The sequence below is a fragment of the Sprattus sprattus genome, assembly GCF_963457725.1.
Source record: "Sprattus sprattus genome assembly, chromosome: 1".
Taxonomy (NCBI): domain Eukaryota; kingdom Metazoa; phylum Chordata; class Actinopteri; order Clupeiformes; family Clupeidae; genus Sprattus; species Sprattus sprattus.
This window is the reverse complement of record NC_137920.1, coordinates 52,042,911-52,068,642: the sequence shown is the minus strand read 5'-3', so window position 1 is coordinate 52,068,642 and position 25,732 is coordinate 52,042,911. Positions and strand designations below refer to the sequence as shown.

Genomic DNA, 25,732 nt, shown 5'->3' with positions numbered 1-25,732 from the left:
TCACGCAGTGGGTTGGATATCCGGTGGCATGGGGACAATTTGAACAGGAGGTTCACCTGAAATGTGGAGAGGATAGGAAGAAGTCAGAGATGCAATAACTTCTATCATCATCTTCCTTTCTACCATGTAAACAAGTCAAGTAAATGTACTGTACGTAACATTTGCTGAGACACTCGTGGAATCATTTAAATAGATCATCTACTCAGATTTCAGTGTGAGGTGTGAGGTGTTATGAGAAAAGGGAAGATATCAGCAGCAGGAAGGCCATTGGTTAGCCGCTGCGCTGAGCAGTGGTAGCTTCCTCTATTTTAGCATCGGTGCTTTCAGTTCATTTTTTATCAGTGGGTTCTGCAAACTGGTGTTGAATTACTGTGAATGAGTGAATGAGCATCTTCTCCTAACTCTGACTGAAACTGAGAAATGCCGATGCAGGCTCAGTGTTGTGTTCTCAGTGGTATTTCCTTGTCTCCGCCCATCAGTACCCAACTCTCCCACCCTGACATAACCTAATTATGCTCCTGATAGAGCACCCAGGCGCCCTCCCAGACGCAGAGAGGCCATCTTTCTGTCCTCCAGTGAGAGCTGGCTCAGTGGTATCTGACAGGAAGTTGGCGTGTCCGTGGAGGAGAGAGCCCCACAAAGAGCCTCATTGTCCCCGGTGGAGACGCAGAGGAAGCATCGCGCTGTCATGACTCCGTCGTGATGCCTGAGACGGAGAGTATGCACCTCGCACACAGGGCTCTCTGTCTCTTCCTGTCACACGCACACACACACAAACACACACACACACACACACACACACACACACACACACACACACACACACACACACACACACACACACACACACACACACACACACACACACACACACACACACACACACACACACACACACACACACACACACACACACACAGACACAGACACAGACACACACACACACACTCACACAGACGCACACACAGACACAGACACACACACACACACACCCACACACACACACACACAGACACACACACACACACACACACACACACACACACACACACACACACACACACACACACACACATACATTCACACACACACACACACACACACACACACACACACACACACACACACACACACACACACACACACACACACACACAGACACACACACACACACACTCACACATACACACACACACACACACACACAAAGACACACACACAGACACAGACACACACACACACAAACATGCACACCCACACACAAACATACTCACACACACACACACACACACACACACACACACACACACACACACACACACACACACACACACACACACACACACACATACTGTGGGGTGTGTTTCCTTTGGTCGCTTTCACAATGAGGCCATAGGATTGAGAGATGAGGACTGCTGTTTAATTGTAGATTTCAGTCAAGCTTAGCAAGAGACTGACAATACCAAATGGTATCCATGACAACAACATCTTCATTACTTTTAAATATGTATGTTGTCAGTGACCATTACTGATGACTACCAACAAAAAAATCACCAAAAAAAAAAATCACCATATGAGACCATAAATGTATCCCCTATGATTGCAAATGACCACAGCTACCACTTATGCAGTATGTACAGTATCAGTGAAAAGTTTGGACACACCTTCTCATTTTTTTAGACGTTTTTTCTTTACTTTTAGAAAAAACTTTAAAGGTGTGTCCATCCAAACTTTTGACTGGTACTGTATGTGTTTTCATATATTAGATGGGTCGGAAGTCCTCTCAGGAGTTTAGGAGTGAGGGGATAGTGGTCTGGACTGCCTGATGGGTGAAGTAAGGTGGTCTGAACTGAGTTGATGGCACATTGAGCTGGGTACCTGCGATCAAGAGCTGTGCAGCTTTCCTGTCCTCTTTGATGTAGAGGGCCGTCATGAAGAAGAAGAGTCCTCCCAGGATGCCCACGAATGGGCAGAGCAGCATACTGTACTCCAGACTGCGGAAGCGCCAGGTCAGGGAGTCTGGATTGAGCTTACTCAGAGCGTCAGAGATCTGCGCAAGGCAAAACAAGAGCTGTGTTATTGTCAATGAAGAGAACTCAATTCAGAGTAATTCTTTGAAAGTTTTATGATATATAAAGTGTAGTACTATTATGCGATCACACACCTTTAGAAGGGCTCATGAAGCATTTGTGTATTACGTTTCCTAATGCAGCACATTGTATGCTATTTCCATAGTGTATACCATTGCCCTTTTTAGCAGTGAACACTGATTGTTGTTTGCAGATGAAAAGGCCACTATGACCTGAAACAGTGTGTATGGAACACACCTTATCGTCCATTTTAAGGACTGTTTTCATGATTGACAGGCATGCCAGATGGAGAAACACAACTGTGATAACTGGTCTTACCGCACCCAGCAGATAAGGACTTCCAGCGTCACCGAAGAGGTGGCACACCATTATCTGTAGGGCTTCTGCTGTAGCTCTTCGTGTCGGCACGACAACATACTGAAACACAACGGTGTTGGCATGAAAGGTAAAGGTTTCACCTCAGAACTCTATAGCTAGATTTAGATTGATAGCTAGGGACCCCAATTACCAGGAGGATGTCAGCGAGAATGGCCCAGTTTAGTGAGAGAAGAGTCTCTCCAATCCCAATGAACACCTTAAACAGAGAGGCAAGACCAAGCCATATTAGAATGCCTTGTGCTTTGTGTACTTAGTGCTAGTTGGTCAGAGATTGAAGCTCTGTGAAGATGCTCACGTATGTTGCAGGGATGCTTATCGACGCCAGTACTATGGCGATGAAGAAACAGGGAGCGGAGGCTAGCATGCCCACAGCACAGATCAGTGGATCAGCATTGGGCACCCTGTCTCGAAGCCGCCCAGATATCCAGGTGCCCAAAGAAACCCCCACAATTCCTGTCACCACAGTGATTGCCCCAAATATATAGCTTTGGGAAAGACAGGAAAAGAATATTGCATTACAATAAAGGGGTGAAACATTTCAGTAACCTGAAAGCTCTCAGAGTAAACATGAGCTCGGCTCTACCTGTCAGAGGTGTCACATGGTTCCTCCACGCATGTAGGCCTGAGGCCCATCATCACCTGGGCCCGAGACAAAAATGTGGGTGTCCAGAAGGCCAGTGCCCCCGTGACAAAAGCCATGGCGGTCACACCCAGTGAAGACCACACGAAGCTCCGACTAGACACCAGAGGGAACAAAAAGACAATCAGTCAGTTCCTACTCGTTTGCCGTTCTCACTGTAAAACAGGGGAGCGGCTTTCATTTGCAGTGACTACGCTTACTTCCTTAAGAGGTACTTGATGTCTTCCAGATAAGACGTCAGCTCGATTTGCGCCCCTCCCTGGGAGTCGGATGCGCCCCTCGGCGGGTTTGGAGTCAAAAAGAGCAAGAGCAGTAGTCCAAAGGCTCCAAGGATGGGATTAAGCTGTAATCAGAGGCCCGCAGCAAAGAGATTAGAGAGGTAAGGCAGTGAAAGAGCTCTCTGTCAAGACGCTGTAAACATGAGAGTCAAAATAACCTGATTAGGCCCTTCTGATTGACATACTGGGTGCTATGCACCACTGCTAGGTACGGCAGAACATCTTAGACTAGCTTTAAATGGAGGAATCGTTAAAGAGGGGCTGTTTGTGAAATAGGAAACGTTACATATGGGTCTCTGATTGCAAGAAGGACCATACACCTTGTACTCTACGTAAGTTGTATCATCATAGTACTGACATTTTCTATTCACTGAGCTCTAAAGCAAGGGTTCAGGAAGGGAAAGAGTTAGAAAATGTGTAAACTTTGATCCCATAGGTACCAGCAGACATCTGATTATAATGTGTAAACTTTGATACCATATGCACCTACAGCAGACATCTGATTATAATCTGTAAACTTTGATCCCATATGCACCTACAGCAGACATCTGATTATAATCTGTAAACTTTGATCCCATATGCACCTACAGCAGACATCCGATTATAATGTGTAAACTTTGATCCCATATGCACCTACAGCAGACATCTGATTATAATGTGTAAACTTTGATCCCATATGCACCTACAGCAGACATCTGATTATAATGTGTAAACTTTGATCCCATATGCACCTACAGCAGACATCTGATTATAATGTGTAAACTTTGATACTATATGCACCTACAGCAGACATCTGATTATAATGTGTAAACTTTGATACTATATGCACCTACAGCAGACATCTGATTATAATGTGTAAACTTTTATACTATATGCACCTAGAGCAGACATCTAATTATAATGCTGTCTTACCCTCAGGGCCCAACGCCAATCCCCAGTGGCACTGGCAATTGTGGATCCTACAATGTATCCAAGACCACTGAGAAACCAAATGAAACGTTAAGGTGAAACATCACAGTTGGTTACACATAGATGAGGCATCTTGTCTTCTGCTATCACAGCTAACGTTAGTATTTCCTTGTTGGTAGCATCAGTCGTATGCTGCTTCATTTCTTCTACACAGATTTGACTGCAAACAAAACCAGCTCTTGCCAACCAAGTCAACCAAGTCTTGTATAATGTGCAAGTAGCTCCCAATATCAATATGTAACTTATACAGTTACAGAATACACTGCAATAAAGCTTATAGTGGCTGTAAAGCCCCAAGACCTTCCAACAGGAATGAAGATGTAGAAGAAGGAGATCATGAGAGTCCTCTTGGAGTCACTGAAGAGGTCCCCGATGATGGTGGGGGCGACGGTGACGAAGCTGGCCTCTCCCGTACCAACAAAAGCCCTCATCAGCACCAGCACCCAGAAATACTGTCCAGATAAAGACACACAGGATCAGGCTTAGCAGTTGTCACATTCAGGGCCATATGTTTGTGAGGGCACAAATGTTGCTTGCATGATTTTGTCACCCACACCACATCCGCATTCACCGCTTTTTCGAACCGACATTGAGCACAAAGAATGTCATTACTGATAAATGCTGTTTATGAGTATATGATAATAAACTTGAACTTGAACTTGAACTTGAACTTGAACTTGAACTATCCTGTAAATGGAATGGGAGGACCATGAATGCGATGTGGCACATGGAGAGATCCATGTCTAAACTCTCTGTAGTGCCATTAGTGCCGGTTCTACCTTGGCCTGCTGTTTCCATTCCACAGGTTGGTATAGTTAATCTAATTGTTATTCATCTGATGGAAAAGTGTGTGGCTGCTTAAAAAATGTTAAATCGTTTTTTAAACAGAGGCTTATTATAGCCTGATAATATCCACAAATGACTTTTGAGGTAGTATTGATTTGATAATTCTTGCTGCTGTCAAACATGCTTATGCACAGCAGTGTCCTGTGGCAATACAATGACTTGCCAGACATTACCTCAACTTATCCATTTCAGGATTACTTCACATTGCATGATAAGGTTGGCTTTGCCACACCCAAGTTATTGCCGTACCGACTCTGAAAAGATGAAAGAACTGCCAAGTGTGGTCACAATCCATACAGCAAGACCCCCAACCATGATGTACTTTCTGTTGTAGCGATCTCCGAGGTAGCCAAAGACAGGGGCCAGCAACATAAAACTGCAGATAAAAACTGTTAACACATAAACATTTTATGAGAGAATTTTAGAGCGCATTGGCAATGGAGTCATCAAATATATCAACTAAGCAGTTTTATTGATTCATAGGAAATCTAACCATTAATAAAAAAAATGCTATTATTCATGAGAGCATTTGAATGATCTACGATCGTCATTATTGTCTCTAGATCAGGGGTTTTCAACTGGTTTTGTCCCAGGGACCACCATTCTGACTAGAAAGTAATCCGAGGCCCACTGATGTGCCTGCGCGTGTGCGTGTGTGCGTTCGTTCGTGCATGTGTGGGGAGAGGGGAGACCTGTAAACAGGCCCGTATTAAGACTTCATGGTGCCCCTGGGCAACATTGACTCTGGTGCCCACCTACCCCCACCCCGCAGAACACAAACCATACCTATCCACAGGGGTGTTTTAGTCCTTGAGTAGAAAAATACTTTCTTACTTTACTCAAGTATTATTTCTGAGTATCTGTACTTTACTTGATTGTTTTTTTATACATACAGTACTTTATTGCATTTTCTCGCTTTTATCACAGCTTACTTTCGAAAGTATATGCTGTAAATTATGTTTAATGTGAACTTATGTTATTAGAAATCATAATACTTGGGTGCCCTGCTTGCACAGACCCAACGCCGGAGGCACCACAGACAAACTGAGAATTTTTTTTTGGTCACTGTTGTCCCAAATGTATGTACTGTATAATTGCAATTACATGTTTTATTATTATTATTATTATTATTATTATCATTACTATATATAAAAAAAAAATAAAAAAAATGTTTTTTATTATTTTTTATTTTACATCGGTTGCTTGGGGCCCCATGGCGTCTTGGGGCCCCTGGGCAGTTGCCCATATGGTTAATCCGGCCGTGCCTGTCAGTGTAATATCTGGGAATGGTGAAGTCCACACAGCCTGTCTATTCGTGGCGAAATGGTAGACAGCGACAGTCTCATATCATTCTCTTGCCCTGTACTTATTCTTCAAGTACGCAAAAAAAAATGCTCTCACACAGGTAGTGTGAAAGTTTGCAAAATACACCTCACTGCTTTTGCAGCAAGCTCTGGAAATTCAGTCTGGCAACTTATCCAGAACTTAAGTCATATGAAAATCACGCAACATCTGTTGCATGTACTCAATAAGCTTGGCATTCAAGAAAACGTAATGCATCTCCATATGCCGCAATAGTTTCGACGGCTTCATAGCTTCAGTTGACAGTAATGTTGAACACACGAAACACAGTGGTACCTCCTCTCCTGCTCTGGCTATCATCACTGTAAATCCGTATTTGATGTATTCCTCATTGTTTTTTCTTTTTCTTTGTTGACTTTGTTTCCCTGTATCCTGTGAAGGTGTAACTTTGTCGTGGCAGCCTGTCTCTCTCCTTACTAAATACCGATCCATTGGTGCTTCTGACCAGCTAACTCCAAGGTAGAACGAAATGTTAGCTAAGGACAGTAGACAACTTCAGTCGTTCACCAAAAGTTTTACTTTTTCGACTAAACTTCAAAAGTACTCGTAGGCTATGCTTAACTGCAGATGCTTGTCAACTTTGCATGCGAGACTGTACGTTATGAATTATCCGGTATGGCATGACGTCACGAACGCAATGCATTAACATCAGCAAAGCACAGGCTACCATAGACTGAAAAGGTGCAAGGCTACATTCTGTCTGCGTGAATCACCTTTATATTATATTAGACATATTTTCTTATTTCAGACATTTTCAAGAGTAATCTGGAAATGTGTTGAAATATCAAAGCAAATATATATATATATATTTTTTTAAATCGCGGACCCCCTGCAATACCGCCGCGGACCCCCGGTTGAAAACCCCTGCTCTAGATGATTCATTGTTTTCAGATCATTTTGGGTTATGTACTTCAAACTTAAGGGTTACTCAAGCGCAGCTTGCATTTGCTTGAAAGTGGCATCTTACATGTATACTTCCTCATGCTACTAACTAACAAATATGAAATATCTACAAATATGTGAGCTGCCATGAGTAGTGATGTCATTGTCACTGATGCATAGTACATATTAGATATGAACTTCAACATGACAATATCTCTCTCATAAGCAAATAAAACTATCACTACTCATAGCATTTAATTTCTCCAATTCTTCATAGTATTTGGATTAGTCTGTGGGCTGATGCTATCTCAGGACATATATGTCCTGTTTTCTGTGGCAGATCTGGGGCTGGTGGTGGGTTGCATGACCATACTTTCCTGTTCCAAATCAGTGTGGCTGCACGCTAGTTATGCCCATGATGTGAACTGTTAAGGCAAAGTGGTAAATTACCTGTTTGCAGCAGGCCAGATGTGCTGTCACTTATGCGAAAGTATTTCTGGATACTCAGTAGTATGCCTTGAAAGACAAATCCATCACAGGCGTATCAGGTAGAGACAGGAGGAAGTTGTTTACTTCCACAAACAAATGAATACATATTGCATGGCTATGGATATTGTAAGGATGGCGATATAGATTAAATAAACTATCAAGTCTCACTTCTTCACCTGCAATTGTGTAGCGGTCCATATAATTCAGCAGATTGACATAGCATAGTATAGCCACTGCTATGTAGGCACGCCTTTGTGAGATTCCTGTTGTGCGCGTTGAGCTGTCCACTTGGCCATTGGCAATGGTTCCATAATGTGGAGTCCCTTTTGAGCTGGAGCGGAGGTGGGTCTTCTCATCACGTGAACCTGCCCCTGCTGGAGGGCCAGTCTCCATGGCGGACCACTGTGTGCAGCTCTGGCTGCAGAGAGCTACAGAACAAGAAGTCAGAATGCATAGCTCAGGCCTTGTTGTGGAATGGTAGGGCTTAAGACAGAACATGTGGCCATCACAGACCATGAAAGTAGGGAACTGAATTATTCAGTTGGCCTCGTGCTTTGTGATTGCTGACAAGATAAGACTGACTATTGCTATAACTATTACAGCTTTGACTAATGTGAGGATTTCTAAAAAACTGTTACTTTTGGAATGTCAGTATTACGAATCACGGATGCCGTAGGAGTAAAAACTCTAATCCGCCAGAGAAACAAGATTAATCTAACACATCTTGTCCCACGCTTACTGTCTTCTTGCATAGGGAGAGTTATCACAGTCTACAGACACCATTTGAGTTCTGTGAAAATATAAGTATTGGCTTTGCAGCTGTTTATTTCAATTTGTTTTTACTAAATACATGACACGAAATAGGTAATTGAATACAAATTATTGAATTTTATATATATTGTCTAGTATGTGTGTGTGTGTGTGTGTGTGTGTGTGTGTGTGTGTGTGTGTGTGTGTGTGTGTGTGTGTGTGTGTGTGTGTGTGTGTTCATGTGTGTGTGTGTGCGTGTCACTGTCCACATAAGTACACAATCGCCTCACTGACAGAGGAAACAATTGGTCTTTTTGCTAAAGCCCCTCATGCTTTCACAATCTCAACTCCTATGGGCCAACTTGTGCCTATGACATCTCACCCTATTCTTCTCTGTAAACAATATGGAAATGAATAAGTAGACGAAGTCAGGAGGTATCGTCAATTATGTGTTTATATTAGATTAATGTCTAATTTCTGCAGTTATGTGGTTCAGTTGTAAATAGTATGCTTACAAAAAGGATTCATCCCCTGAAAGAATTCATATCTTAACACCACCCATGTCTTAAACTCATTTAAAGACTCTGGAAACTTGTTGTCCACAAATGGACACCCAACTATTTTTACACAGAGGCAACACATGAGCTAATCTCATTAGCTGTGGCACTTCACAGACACACCACCAGTCCAAACAGATGGGGATTTCTCTCATTGTGACATTGGACAATGAGGACTCAGGAACAGGCGTAATATTCGACCAATATTCGTTTCATAGCCATGCAAAACTTGATGTCATGAAATAAATAAGGTTTCAAGAAACCTCATAATACAATGACCACCTCAGAGGAAACCTATTTACGAGGATAGTCTTCCAGATGGACATCAAAGGCTCAGCAATTTTAGAACGAGAAATCATGTAATTACATAATTAAAAAATAATGTCAGTGTTCATTTCTCCTACCATACAGTACCAGTTGTTGAACATCATGTTTTCAATCATCTCAATGATATGTAAAAAACATGCCTTGTTTAGCTCTTTTATACATAAAGTGCTTCTGGCATATCTGTGTGTGCTGGGTAGTTGCTGAAGCAGGACGGGGCCACCATCACAATTGAACTCTTTATGGACACCACAATAACATCTCCAGGATAAAGAGCAATGTTGAACAATTGCTTCAATTGAGACCTCAAAGAGAACTGGATGTGTCAGTCCTGAAATATCAATGTCCGTTCAACTAGTGAATTCATTGTGGGTTATGTGAATTCCAAAACCGTATAACCTGAAAAATTACATTTATCATGCATGCTCAGAAAGGCTACAATGAAACAAGAGAACTACGTACGGATTACTGATGCCTGGAAATCCTGATCTGTTCATTCCATGCTATTCTTGTATGAGTTCTTTCATTCTTCTTTGATCAGTTGTTTTTCTTTCAGGGGTTCTGTAGTTTCTTCAGATTTCAGTAGCAAGGCCTATGTCACCGATTGGGAACAGGAAGAGCAAAGCAAGATTTCTGTGACTTATAACTGCAGTTATCAGGTTAAAACCCTCCCCCTCCCCACCAAGTCACACGATTGCAAACAGTTCCACTCTGTGACGTATTGCTGACCACAAGCCAACAGCAGTTTGCCTGCCCTAGAGCTTGTACCCTGGGGCTATGCAACAGTCCTCTGCTCTCTTACTTCATTTATATGTGCAACCCGGTTACTTAACAGGACGTGCGGTGTATCCCTCATCTATATGAGAGTACCAGAGAAGCTGCCTAGAAAAGAATGTGGCTTTATCCAAAGTGTGTGATGTCCTCTTGAAAGAAAAGAGAGTTTAACACTGTAAATGATAAGACCACTGTTATCACACAATAGCCCCACATATTGAGCCCATGAGGCCCCAGTTTGAAAGGAATAGTTCTCTCTATTTGGCAAATTCGGGAGAGTTAATAAGTTGCAAAGACAATCTTGGAACTGAGCACACAGAATGTGAACTGCTCACAAAATCCCTCCACGGCTGATACATCTTGCATAATTCAATATCTTTGGTTCAATTTTTCCAGTTGCCCAGACAACACAACACGCCATTATGTAGCATCTAAAAGTGACAGTTTTGCTGTTTGTATTCTATGGCGACGCATGGTGAGGAGCCAGCTTCCTTAGGGCTCAGATACACATACGCGTTTTTGTAAAAACGCGACGCTAGGAAATACATTGATTCCTATGGTACGGCGCGCTTTCACGCAAAGCGCCCCGTACCATAGGAATCAATGCATTTCCTAGCGTCGCGTTTTTACAAAAACGCGTATGTGTATCTGAGCCCTCAGGCTGTATGCTTTTGGTGATTACTGAGCAGTGTGGACCTTAAAAAAGGAGGGCGGATAAACATAGGATAAACGCCCTGTTTTGAGAAGTGGGTATACTCAATGCTGACTGAAAAATAAGTGGGTATACTCCTTATACGTGCGTATACCCTGGACTACACCACTGGGGTGTACATAGCGTTACACATGTTTTTTTTTAGATCTGGGTAGGCCATACGGCAAAAACAAGGCTATAAGCAAAAGGTTAAAATAGAGTATGAAGATAGGAAGCTTTGAACTTGGAAGCTTTTTTGAAATGGTAAGGATGCGAGTAGTACATATTAACAACAGAGCAACCGAATCATTCAGTGAAATCAAGAAGATCTATCCGTCTTTACAGTAGAGATACGCCACTCCCATCTGCTGGACAGCACTGGTGCAAGGGGACACTCAAGGGAGTATTTATAATATCAACAATACTCCCTTGTAAATTACAAAATAACTCTCTGAGAACTATTTTCTTGCTATGGGCTAAGGGTTGGGGGTGGCAGTGTTGGTGGGGCGGTGAAATCACAAAATGACATGCTTTGTGTCACATGCTTTGTGCATCACAGGCATCATGACAAATGGGATGGACTGAACAAAAAAAGGGCTGTCCCTATGGTGATGAAAGTAAGGAAAGTCTTCTATTGTGGAACACTGAGTTGAAAATGACACCCCTCTCTTACGTTCTCCTGATGAAGCAATGTGTTGATTGGCTGGAATAGTGTATGGCTCTGCCTGAGCCATTTTTTTATTTCCCATTTAAAGAGCCCCAAACCCCAGAGTTTTTTCTGCACACACTGGATGTACAGCTAGAAGAATGCAAGGAGGATTTAGCTGAATTTAACAAAAAAGTGTAATGAATTAAATTCAAGGACTCCTTTAAATGTGCAATAAAAATTAGATTTAGAATAATCAGCTCTACATTTCAAAGGCATGACAGACAACACAGTACAACATATTACTTCATACTGCAGAAACAGATGCATGTTTGTCATAGATATTTGCATGGATAACATCCACGATGCCAACTATGAATGCCACTACTCTGTTAAAGGCACCCAGTGCAACTTTCGAGGCTTAAAAATAAACATTCAATTTCTAGTCTTTTTTACACGTAGTAAGTTTCAATAACTCCATACCATTACATACCGACATTCAAGCAGCAAAGATGAGACGTCGTTGTGTGGTGAGAACTGATAGAAAATCGATAACAACAACAATCGCCGCCATTTTCTTTATTTTTTTTAACCTGCAATAAATAAAGCAGGCTTCCAGTCAATGGAAAAATGGCTTCTCCCCACCGGCGATTGTTGTTGTTTACGATTTTCTATCAGTTCTCACCACACAACGACGTCTCATCTTTGCTCCTTGAATGTCGATATGTAATGGTATGGCGTTATTGAAACTTACTACGTCTAAAAAATAGTAGAAATTGAATGTTTATTTTTCATTGAATGTTTACATAAAGTTGCACTGGGTGCCTTTAATGTTAATGTGGGCTAAAATAATATGTTGTTGTCACACTAAAGGTTATGTAATGCAAACTTTTCTGTAATGTCTTATTTCTGGATAACTGGTTCAACCCTCTTTTAATATTTTTTCAAATAAAGTTGAGAAAACAGCAGCAATGAAAACAGCAGCTTTGAGATTTAAGCTTATGAAACATGTGACCTAAATCTCCTCTGGGAGGTCTGCCATCTCACCCTGACATAGCTCTCAGACCATCTGTAATACCACTGAAGATTGCTGTGTTACATCTGAATGCATACAGTCTTCTGCAGGCTCTCAGATACTCTCTGATAATTGCCCTTATAACACTCATCTTGGCAAAAATAATCTTGTTTGCATTGCAGCCACAAGGATCCTGCATGCATGAGCTTAATGTAAGGCTTTGCTGATGTATCTTCACTCAAAAAAAGTTCAGACAAACTAAATGTAGACAGTAACACAAAAGTAATCAAAGCAATCAAAAATATCTAAAAATAATGCCCAGGATGAAAAATCCCAAAATGTCCCTTCAAGATGCTTGTTACAGTGATATTTCACATTAAGACTGATGAACAATCTGGTAATGGAATTCTGCTGGTAACTGTGTAGGAATCGGTTTATTTACATGCTACGACCACCTCATACCCAGAGGTGGGCAAAAATACATCAAAATGTATTTTGATACAAAATACAAAATACCCTTCAAATAAATGTATCAAAATAAAATACAAAATACTGTTGCCAGAAAATGTAACAAAATACAATGTATACATGTATTTTGTATTTTTAAAACACAGGAAATACTTTTTCTGAATTTTCAGCTTTCTCTCAATTTGGTATAGCAGAACATTCAGGTTTGGGCTATTCAGTGGCGTAACGTAGTTATCACGGGCCCAGGTGCAGGCTATTATGACAGGCCCTTGCCAGTGTTGTAAGGCAGTGGTTCCCAGACATTTGAGTCCCGTATCCTTGTTTCATGTTTGTAACCGCCGCCACCACGCCCCTGCCACCGCACACATATTCCGCCTATTACACCTGTCAGTGTAATTTTTTCGCTGAATATAGGTATACATCAGTATTTTTGGCAATGTGACTTGGCTATTCAGACTATTAAGATTGACATAAATATGTCTATGGGTCCTGGCTACGGGGCCATATAATGTACACACAGCTCTGGTGAACCCAGTAAAAAAGGAAGAACAGTCACAGAATGTCAGTGTAGCAAAGCTATTAAAAGACAACAACTTGATTGATTTTGTATATGCGTATGAAATGCGCCGTACAAATAAAGTTTGATTTGATTTGATTTGATATATATTTTTGCAGGCAGGAGCTGTGTGACTTTCATGTTTTCACAAAACAGGGCTCTCATTGCAATCTCTATGGCTTCCGGGAGGGCTATCCCCACCATGCTTTCGTCATATGTAATTGCGTATAAGGACATCATACGGCTTTGATCAAGTCACATTCTGTCAAGATGGCTAACGTTCAGTGCAACAACTCGATTCACTCTTTGAAAGAACCTCCTTTTAGTCTGTGTACTAATGAAGATACATTGACAAGGATCAAGACAGCTATCTAGGTTTTCGACCTGAGCCCTGTTTTGTGGAAAAAAAAATGGATTTAACATGAGAGTCAAAGAGAGAGATCTGGGGTGATTTCCTTTTCGCCCCAAGGGGCGGACCATAAGAAGCACCACTTTTGGCAAATTGACTGATGCCTGATTCGACAATGACATTCAGAGGCAGATCAGATGGTCTAGTGGTAGAATCCGACAGAAAAAAATCTCCTTCTGCCTAAACACTGGAGAAAGTATTTTGAGTATTTTAAATACAAAATTACTCCACTCTAAAGTATTTTGTTACAAATTACATTTGATTTTTATCTGCCCTATCAAATACAAATTACAAAATACTCAAAAGTAAATTAACTAGTATTTCAAATACAAGTAATTGAAATACTGCCCATCTCTGCTCATACCCAGGGTTGGGAGGGTTACTTTTGAAATGTAATAGTTTACAGTTTACTAGCTACCTTGTTGAACTAATTTAACTATCTTAATTACTTCATCAAAGTAATGTAACTTATTACATTTGATTACTTTTTGATTGACAAACAAGGGGAGGTGTAAGTTCATTCAGAATTTGAGAGCACACTGACAAATGAATGTTGCCTGTCTAGATAGCAACAACATGCAGAGCCACAGAATGTTATATTGAATGTCATATTTTACATATAAGCTTTAAAGCTTACCGAAAATATACATTTGGATGTGACCCCTTTGTATTCACCAACATTTTGATTCATAACTCTAATTCAATGACACATTTTTCTCAGTAACAGATTACAATCACATTTAACTTTTAATGTTATTACGTAACTTCATTACATGTTACTAGTTACTCACCAGCCCTGCTCATATGTGAAATGGATGGACCATCATGAGCTGAGCATGATACTTTGCAACAATCATGTCCCTAGCTGCTGATGGGTATGAATGAGGTTTTCTTTAATTTCATATCAGTTTATTGGGATCTGCACTGGGCTGGGCTGGGCTGGCTGGCTCCCAGCTAACTTAAGAATGTATCCACACCAAAGACTTAGCCAGACTAGTGAAGTCTGCATTTGTGTAACTCAACCCTGTTGTATGGATGTATAAGTTACAGTCACAATCTGCCATTTGACTGTAGGCTATACTGGCATTCAAATAATCATAGTGTTACAATTATTTGACTGAAATTGAATCCACCTGTTTTACGGAGGTCGGGTCCGGCAATTGCACCATTGAAACGCTACTGGGTGCCCTCGAGCAGCCTGTTCCCGTGGTGTCGTTGAATTGTAAGCGCATGCTCAAAGTCGAACAGAATGTTGAGCAAAACGGACTAGAAAAAACAGTCAGACATTGGCGTTTATAACAGAACATTACTATTTCCTTCGTAAAACCAACCTTATTTTCCTCAACTGTACTGTGTAAAACAATGACGGAGACCCAATCGGCGCTGTTACTCAGGAGACAGCTGGCAGGTAATTCCTCTATGGCTGTTGGCCAGCTAGCGATTCTAGCAAAAAAGCTAGCGATAGCCTAGTAGAATGCTAGCATACAAACGACTGGTAGCTTGCTAAGGATAGCAAGCTAGCCTGCTAACTTTGTAGATATCTGTGTCTGTTAGCATGATACGTTGTTAGCCAGGAAGACTCATAGCCGATTGTCATGGCTAGCTAAGCCAAATCGGTGGCCCACTTTCTACATGCCTTTGTTTTGCTTGTAAACAATGCTTTGCAAGGAAAATCAACAATTTACACATCGTTTACGTTAACATTCGGTAGTTATTCCACTCGCTGTACATTAGTAAGCCATATATATAATTGCGTATAAGTTCAGGCTCTCTTACATTGAGGTAATTGAATCATGAATCTGTACTTTGTTTGGTGTTTTACCTTGTACCGGATAAGTTTGTCTCAGCTAACTTAGCCGGTAGCTGCTCTATGTAACATTAGGGGTGTCGCAATGAAGTGTACCTGCTAACGCCAAGCTGTAACTCTAGGTGAAGTTAACATTAGTCATATTAATTTCATAAATTGAGCTGATCCGACGATGGCATTATCTAGCTGAGATCAACTGGTTACAACTTCCTTCATGTTGAATCTTCTTCAACTATCGAGCTGTTGTATGGCAATACAAATGTCATATATTTGCTAGCTAACGATTCCTCTAAACTAGCTAGCAATAGCTGGCTAACGTCAGGACAACCCAGTCATAAGCTGTCAAGCAATGTTGGCTAACGTGACATGTAAACTGGCTATTCCGTTGACCTATCGTTAAAACGATTACCCCGTTATGATGTGTGATCTGCTAGTTAAAGGTATCAGACCACTGGCGTGATTATGTAGTTAGCTAGATAACGTTAGGGGTTGGCATCGAGTATTAAAGTTAGTTTACTTGCTGTACTGCGGTGTTGAGACAAAAAGCAAAACTCGATTTGTTGGCTAGTTAGGTACAAACTGCATTGACACTTGTCTTCGTCTGTACGTTTGCATTTGCCAGCTATATAGCTAGCTAAGTCAACAGTTACTTACCGTATGTAAGATATTTAACTTTAGTCAGTTTTGTTTGCCAAGTTTTAAAGCCCCACCTGGAATCCCTTTGATTTCATCATCGCTATCATGTGGGAAATATTTTCAGCCCTGCGAAGGTCTAAGTGAGGCTTTTGGACATAGTTTGTGTTATGATGTATTAGAGACAAACTACAGATGTTGGTATTTTTTTTTCCGAGTATAGTAGAGTGATACACGCCTATATGATTCAACACACCCTTAAATGTTTCTGCTCATAAATTACATATTTTGGGCAAAGATTTTCCTTCAGAGTTGTGAGGTCAGTCAGTGTTTATGTAGCAGTCTAAAATAAATGTAGCTGTCTGACAAAAATGAGTGGCACTACACATAAGTTTTATTAACCCATTTGATTCGCTTTTCAGATCTGTTAGTAGATTAAATGCAGTGAAGCCATGGTCCATGACGATTGCTGTTTAAAAGCTGAATCTTATAGGCAGTTCTCTTTCAGTTCAGGAGAAGCAGTGGCCCTGTGTCAGCAAAAAGATCACCCTCCCCCCACCCCCTTTGGTTCTTCCAACAACTGTCCAAGGGCCTGGCCACCCAATTTGAAATGGTGTGGAGCTGCCAGTGTTTTACACTTTAGCAAAATGGATACAGAAAAATGTTACTCTCAAGCACAGGGGAAATATAACATTTTACTTTAATATTCAAATTAAATGAAATGGGCATCATTAATGAACCTGTCTTCATTGCTCATGGTGACTATTGACATGGCTGTCTCAAAGTTTGTGCCAAAAGACTTCATGAGAAAACCATCCTGGTTGCCTGTAGAGAAAGGTCAGAGGTCACTCAGGTTCCAGGCTATTTCGAACAAACAGGAGATGTTTTGTTGCACATAACCATAATGTTGTTGAGATATGTCATCGTAAAACAGTTTTTATTTTTATTGTTAACTTATGAAAATCAATTTTGTGGCCCGTATATTTTGATTTTCTGTTTTGTGTACTCCCCCTGAGTACACAGTTTCTGTCCACATTCCTGCTGTGTTCGCAAATCTATTCTTTGACACACACTAGGTAGCAACATTTGTGTAAAAACTTTGTGTCTGCCAATCAGGTCACTCTTTCTGAAATGGCTGCTCTCTGTTCTCTGAAAGTGAACAGCCATTAACTAGGTGCATAATGATTTCAAACATACTTGGGATGGGTAAAACTTGAGTTAACCTGAGTGTGGTACCAAATTGGCTGTTTGGTAAAAAAAAAATTAGGAACTTCAAAGCACAAATTAACAAAAGCCAATGACTATTACTAGCTTGCTATCTAACTGAGGTCATCCCGCGCCACAGCTCTGTAACATTAAAACAGAATAAAATAGAAAAGCCTTTATTGTCATTGTATAGCATACAATACAATTTGGAGCGCTGCTCCTGTTAGTGCGAAAACATATAACACAACAACAACATATAACACAACAATAGTACAAAAAGCTAAACAAAAAAATACTAACAGCTAAAATGTTCAGAGTTCAACAAAGTGCGGTGGCATACATTGCACGTACTTCCCTGAGCTGCTTTACAGTCACATTTGTTGTACACATGTGTAAGGTGACCGGGATGGCATAACTGATTAATCAAGTGATTAGTGTGTTAATATTGCACAATGAAATTCTATGTTTAGTGCATAAAAGGTTTAGGCTTAGGTTTACAGGCTATGCAGACATTCTAACTACCGTGTGCATGAAACTATGGGACCGATCTCATTTCATAGTCTTGCCTCATGCGAGCACTGGAAGGTTGGGTCCATATTGGCACTCGATTAGAGTATTGTTTATGGAATTACTTAGGTGATGGAACTATGGGATGAACTACCCTCTAATTTCAAGATCAGTTTTTGTGCAACCTCAGTTAGCAGACCAACAAGATGTACAATATAGCAGCTTCTGCAAGCAACATGGTCACAGGGGTACACAGTGCATCTCCGCACACTCTTTCTCTCATTTTCTCTCTCTCTCTATATATATATTATATATAGGCCTATAATTCATGCATTTTTTTTTATCAGCAATTTGTATTTTTTTTATTATTTACTTGTCTGGGAATTCCCTGCCCCTTCACTACATTGCATTTGCTCAGTTAGTCTGGCCAACTATCATCAGCGATCCACTTCACTCACGTAATTGGACACGCCTTTAACCAATCAGACCAACGATACTACACAACGATACAACGATCGGTAATAAAGCAAACACATATTGTTTCTGTATGAATTGTTCCAGGGCAAGTTTCTGTTCTGTTTTCAAAGAAAACTTGCCTTATCGAAGTTTTGCGGTGCTTCGGCGGCCACCATGTCCAATGTTTAAAAACTCTCCGTGCAGTAGATTCTGTAACGTAGCCGTGGTAAGTTTAAATCCGCCAATGGCGCGCCAGGTAGCCAAAAGCCAGTTTGTGATTGGCTCCAAGGATTGTGGAAATCTTGAAATGAACGGCTATCCGAAGTTGGCCAGACCCAGTGCAGAGGCAAAATCAATTTGGCCGGAAGAAGTGGGGCGGGACTTCCCAGACTAATTATTTACAGTAATTAGCCTATTATTCTGGCACTGTTAGGCCTAGTTACCTTGCATTTGCACTAACCTCCTTTGACACATAGGTTACCCTTTCATTGTGATGGCTCTTTATAGTCGCTCTGGTGGCTAGACTCACTTCACTGCTGTGTTTTTGTTACGTGTATTGGTGTGGTTTTTTATGTCTTATGGCCACTGGATGGCCACATTTCCCTCGGGATCAATTAAGGCTCTCTCTTTCTCTCTCTCTCTCTCTCTCTCTCTCTCTCTCTCTCTCGCGTGCGCACTCATACTCATACTGGTGTCGTGTAATTGATCTCTGACCTAGCATATTGCGTTGCATAGACAGTTGTGTTGTTAGACACAGAAGTAGTATTTTGCAGATTGCTTTTCCCATTTTGGGTCAGGCCCCTGTTTTAAATGCAACATTGAACAAATAATATTATTAAAGGCACCCAGTGCAACTTTATATAAACATTCAATGAAAAATAAACATTCAATTTCTAGTCTTTTTTACACGTAGTAAGTTTCAATAACTCCATACCATTACATATCGACATTCAAGGAGCAAAGATGAGACGTCGTTGTGTGGTGAGAACTGATAGAAAATCGTAAACAACAACAATCGCCGGTGGGGAGAGGCCATTTTTCCATTGACTGGAATCCTGCTTTATTTATTGTGGGTCACAAAAAATAAAGAAAATGGCGGCGATTGTTGTTGTTATCGACCACACAACGACATCTCATCTTTGATGAGATGTAATGGTATGGAGTATGTAATGGTATGGAGTTATTGAAACTTACTACGTGTAAAAAAGACTAGAAATTGAATGTTTATTTTTAAGCCTCGAAAGTTGCACTGGGTGCCTTTAAGGGATCATTGATGTGGTCGGGCACATTTAGCCATTAGTTAACTTTAAGTGCTCTGCTTTGTCTAGGTCAGGGATGCCAGGATGAAATTGGACAGGGGGCCAGATTTTTTTCAAGTGAGATCTCAGGGGGCCGGATTACACTTTCGGACTGAAAAGGCCAAATACTGACTTTACTTCCCAAAATAAATACTGTTCCTTCCATCTTTCCTGAAAGATGCGACCTTCAGTGTCAACCTTCCTCTTTTTTGAAAACGACATCTCGATCAGCACTACCGGGGCTGCTTCAGCTGAGGCGGGAAGCAGCAACAGACCAACTGAACGGTTCCAGCGAAAATGTAATGTTTAAAATAAAAATGAATTCTCCCCTTATCACCCGCAGGCCGAATGTGACGTACAGTCGACAGATTACACAAAAAATAAAAAAAAATAAAAAATGTATTTGATAAAAATTTAATTAAAAAATAAATTCTCCCCTTATCATCCGTGGGCCGGGTGTGATGTACAATCGGGCCGAATGCGGCCCGCGGGCCGTAACCCTGGCACCACTGGTCTAGGTTATGTTAAATGGTTCTATTGGTTTTGTTGAGTTGACTTAATTAAGCCTATAACCTGGAGATTGTATATCCAATTCCCCTCCAGTACTGATCCAGTATTTCAGATCAACAGTGGGCCAGTATCAGAGCTCAGTGCTCATGTGTTTTGTTATGTGTGGAAGGGCAACTCTCAATTGTTTTCTGAAATGTAAACTCATTAAAGGCATAGTCCTCGATTGTGGAAAGGTTGTTGATATTTGAGCTCAACTGCTCCTGAAGCATTTATTTTTTTGGACAACTGGATGACTATGCGGTTTTCAGAATTTGACAAAAAGTGTGTTAAGTGTGTGTAGAATTGCAGATGCTGCCTTTAATGCAACTGCATGTAGCAGATTGTCACTTTTGATGTATTTAAAGGCAACTAGTTTTGGGTGTCATCTTTAAATTAATTTGATGGTATGATCTAATATGAAGGACCGATTAACACCTTTTACGTTCCCACTCACCGCCTAGGGTATATGTAGTTATGTGGTCTGGAATGGACCCCTCTGACAAAATGAATGGAAAGCATTCACAGTGCAACATTGTCAGACACCAGTTAGCTTGCTAGTGAGATTTCATCAGTGCCAACTGCGCTCACAGAGGTTTTTGCATGCCTTTTAGGTGGTTAGCTCACTAGTTTTCCAAAATTTCCCACAGCTGCTTTAAGCTGCTCCAGTTCTATGTTAACGTCTCAGAAGAAGTAACACGCACACAAAAAGCTCACCAACTTTACCTTGTTAAAAAAACGAAGACAAAACAACAATCATAGGCTACATTGTATTATATTGTCGTTTCTCCATCCAGAACTAAATAAGAACCCAGTGGAGGGATTCTCCGCCGGATTGATAGATGACAATGACCTTTACAGATGGGAAGTTCTAATAATTGGACCTCCAGACACAATGTTGTAAGTATGATCCATTTATAATTGTTTCATTGCTCTGCTGCATAACACATAGTGGCATAGACTAGACTGATTTTGGCATTTGAGGTCAGACGTTCAAGCTGTGATTATTTTTATGTTGCACTGGCATTCTAGTTAACCTATGTTATTCTTGGTGCATTTAGCGAAGGGGGGGTGTTTAAAGCACACCTCACATTTCCCAAAGACTACCCTCTCAGGCCTCCCAAAATGAAATTCATCACAGAAATATGGCACCCAAATGGTAAGAGCTTGTTAAAGTACCCTTTCTCCCCTGGATTACCTTTAAAGTATGGACCTTTGTTTCGTGGTAGTGCATGTGCCCAAATGGCTGGAGAAAAAAAGTGTTAAATTGCAATTAGATTTTTATTGAAGGAATAAAACGAACCGAATCATCCCAGAACCTACTATTTGTGTTACATTTTAATATTTTGCTGTGAAACTTGCCCGACCCAAAATGTTCCCCATGTCTAATTTTGTGCTCACGATCTTGTTTCCAGTTGACAAGAACGGTGATGTTTGTATTTCTATTTTGCACGAGCCTGGGGAGGATAAGTACGGCTACGAGAAACCAGAAGAGCGCTGGCTCCCCATCCACACGGTGGAGACCATCATGATTAGTGTCATCTCTATGTTAGCAGACCCCAACGGAGACTCTCCCGCCAATGTGGATGCTGCTGTAAGTCCCCTCAGAACCTCGGCATACAAATATTTAAAATGGCAAAGTTGGGTATGTTTGTGAGAGAGAAGACCTGTATATGACATGAACAGTTTCTTTCTAAATAGGAATGAGAACAGTTCTAGTTCATTCTGTTTTAAAAGGCAGACAGATGTATACAATTTTTAGTTAACAATTGGTCCACAAATCAAAGGTATTTTTTAATAATTGCCAGGCAGAATTGTAGAAATGTAATGGTTACTCTATTCATAGCATTTAAAATGAACGGGTATATTTTTCTACCAAACTTCAACTATGCGTAGCATTGAGAGTATTTACTTGAAACTTTAACTTTTATGAAAATGTTATCTTGAGTAGCGACTGTTTGACAGAACATCATGTCCTTAAAGTCATGGAATTCTCTTTTCTTCCTCTGGGAACTTTTTTTTTTGGCTTTTATTATAATCTTTCTCTTTAACAACAGGCTTTTCATTCTTTTTAGCATTGCCTCTGCCAGTGAAGCCATAGATTACTTGGCCTGCCATTACAAATGCTACTGTTTTCATGTTGGTCAAACTGTAACTGTAACGAATGAATGGTAGAAAAAAAGGGCATGGGTGGGGATGGAGGTGTGCTGCCGAGGTACTCTGTAATCAGTCCTGTGTGTTTCTTAAAACTGCAGAAAGAATGGAGGGAAGACAGGCATGGGGAATTTAAAAAGAAGGTTGCACGTTGTGTAAGGAGGAGCCAAGAGACTGCCTTTGACTGATGGTAATCCAGCAGTTCGTAGCTTCACAGTTTTTTTCAGGGTAAGTGAACTGGACTTTTACCTCAAGTGTTTTACAGCGCTGTGTCTCATGATTGCCATGAAGTCCTGGCTAGTTAAAAAGCAGTTTCAAGCCCTGTAAAGCACTGTTATGTCCCATGCCATATCTCCAATTGATCTGCTCTCCATATGATGTCATAGGATTAATGTCACTCCCAACAAAACCCACATCCAGATAATGAAGCAGAATTGTAGATGTTTTTAGATTTGTGTTGACATACTTTCTCTCTCATCTTGTTGTCAGGTCTCCAGCTGAGAAACAACGTGGCACTGTTTTTCCTGCATTCAACTCCCTGATGGATTTGTCTTGACTGAGCCTCAGCAGAGACAGACAGGGCACAAATAGGCTGCAGTAAAACACATGACCATCACACATGCTGGCAGAGGCCAAGCAAGTGCCAATCTAATAAAAGCAAAAGGAAATAAAACGACAAAGCATCACTCAGTCTCTCTAATCGTTGAAGTGATACAGCCTTTCAGGAAGCAATTGTAAAGATCTGTACATAGAACAGACATAAAGAAACGGATAATATAAGAACTGATACTCTCCATCCAGTGAACCACATAGCACCAAATAATATTTAGTTGAGTTTTGAGTCCTGTAAATTCTTGAAAGAGTATTCACATCCCTCCTATCAACACAGACATCTCTTTTAGTAGTGTGCATTAGCTCTATCACAGGCCATGTGAAAGCCAACCTGGTAAAATTTTGAGAAGAGTAAGAATATTTTACTTTCTTTTTTTTTTTTTTTGAAGTAGCTCACTCATTCACAAATGCTAAGATCGAAGCAACCTTAATGGCAAGTTTGTGAGATCAGTAAAGAGGCATTTGTCGATAAGTATAGCATGCCTTGTTATCTTGGACACATTCTCAGTCGCAACGCTTAAGGTTAAATAAAAAAGCAACAACGAATGGCTCTAAAGCGTCAGCCAGTCATCATAAGGGGAGTTGGTTAGGTTTGTTATGCCTCAAGGCTGCACCGTAACTGGCTACAGTGGCGTTGCGGTCAGCGGGGTGCTTTCTGGGAAGCCACAGGGCACATCAGCGGTAATTCATGCATGTTTGAGCTCAATTGGTTTCATTTGGTTTTCTTTTTAAAAGTGCCTCCTAATGAATTGCTTGGCTGTTCCACACCTGCATTGAACAGACGTTAAAAGGGTGCAACATGTCAGCAAATTTGCTATACACCCTCCCTGAGTGTGTGTATGTGTGAAGTGTGTGTGTGTGTGTGTGTGTGTGTTTTTTTTTTTTTCGGTTTTGTTTTATAACCCTTTGTACCAGCATTATAATTATTGAAATATTGTTAATGCATTGGTGTAGCAATAATCCCTTGTTTATACCCGTCCTTTGCAGAGCTTTCTTATTTTGTGTGGTGATTTGGTAGCGTTTATGCAGCATGCTTCAACAGTAGGGTTTTTTCTTGCAGGAGTTCCTGGGATTTTTATTTGAAAAAAGATTTAAAAAAAAAAACAGTTTGTCTGAATGAGTGTGTTTAATTTACCCCCCCCCCCCCCCCCAAAAAAAAACAACAACTTTGTTCTCAATTTATTTTATTCTGGCTCTGGCGGACTACTGCAGTTTCTGTTGCCTAATGTACAAAGACAAAAATACTGATGTATATTTTTCATGTTATAAACTGTCACCTTCTCTAGTGAGTTCTTCTAAAATAAATCTTTTCCAGCATGTTTGTGGTTGTGTTTGTGGTTGCTGCTGAACATGTTTAGCTAAAACAGACGTGTTGGCTGTGCAGTACTCTTGACATTACCCGAGTTGGACAGTTACATAGAACCATTATCACAAAGTCTTCTCTCTTTTTAGCCATTGTCAGGAATGTCATGTGAACAAGGAGACATTTTTCTCCCGTCAGATAGAGAGGGTTGACCATCATCATCACTTTAGGGTTCCAAAAATGATTAACTTCAAGAACACTGCCCTAAGCCTACTGACACTGAACCCGTCTCTGTTTACACACAACGGAGCAGACCACCTAACTGAAGCTCACCCAGTCCTCCACCCCCGCAGGAATCATAAAGGGCTTGGCTTCCTGCTAATCTTGACTCAGCAAAAATGTGTGTGTCATCAAAATTACATGTGGAAGTGTCTCATGGCAGCTGGTGCCATGTGTGAAGTTAATTTTTGATTAATTGGTTAAATTTTGTCCTTAGTTCCAATTGCTTGTTTTTCTGTTGGGGTTCTATTCATTGATTTTGGGTTGATGTAATGTGTCACTTCACCATTTTGTTTACGAAGAAAGTCAAATATAAGTAGTTTGTTATATGGGATATATAATTGGAAAGGATATATGGAATATGACTTTCAGGGTCTGTATGCTTGTGCATGAACCATACCCGTCAAGTCTCGTGTTTTATCTTGAAACATTCTCAGTTACGTGACAATGAATTTCACAGATCTCACTAAATCTGACAGATTTTCACACTAGTACATACAAGTACTTGTTTCCATTATCAACCCATCACCGGTATGGTTTAGGGATGTCTGTACTGTCCAGCTCAGGGCATCCAGATATGACTTTCCCACCACCACTTCAGCCCTTCCTGAACTTGTCTGTTCTTTCCAACAGTGGTGGTCCGTCAGGGCCTTCAAGGCCTTCTCTGCTGGCCTAAACATCATCAGAAAATAAATGTAATAAAATAAATAATATTTTCTTTTCATAAATATGTATTAAATTATTCCCCATAGTCCATTATCTTCATTTCATAGCTTCCAGCGTTGTTAATTTACGTTAGAGCTTTCA

The 25,732-nt window shown here is 40.7% G+C and overlaps 2 protein-coding genes across 2 annotated transcripts; one reads left to right on the top strand and one right to left on the bottom strand.

Moving 5' to 3' along the window:
* spns3 (SPNS lysolipid transporter 3, sphingosine-1-phosphate (putative)) lies at positions 1-8,327 on the bottom strand (the record flags this gene model as incomplete). The annotated part of the gene is made up of 12 exons (XM_080857926.1): positions 1-56; positions 1,879-2,050; positions 2,409-2,507; positions 2,599-2,664; positions 2,764-2,953; positions 3,052-3,204; positions 3,309-3,451; positions 4,299-4,365; positions 4,656-4,807; positions 5,451-5,590; positions 7,896-7,961; positions 8,111-8,327. 12 exons carry the CDS (start codon positions 8,325-8,327, stop codon positions 1-3), a joined length of 1,521 nt encoding a protein of 506 aa, XP_080714052.1.
* A 7,022-nt stretch (positions 8,328-15,349) lies between these two features.
* Positions 15,350-24,490, top strand: ube2g1a (ubiquitin-conjugating enzyme E2G 1a). Its single transcript, XM_080832143.1, has 6 exons — positions 15,350-15,532; positions 21,375-21,477; positions 21,639-21,736; positions 21,993-22,171; positions 22,833-22,959; positions 23,221-24,490. The coding sequence occupies exons 1-5, from the start codon at positions 15,487-15,489 to the stop codon at positions 22,917-22,919; spliced, it is 513 nt and encodes a 170-aa protein (XP_080688269.1). The 5' UTR covers positions 15,350-15,486; the 3' UTR covers positions 22,920-22,959; positions 23,221-24,490.
* The last annotated feature ends 1,242 nt before the right edge of the window (positions 24,491-25,732 follow it).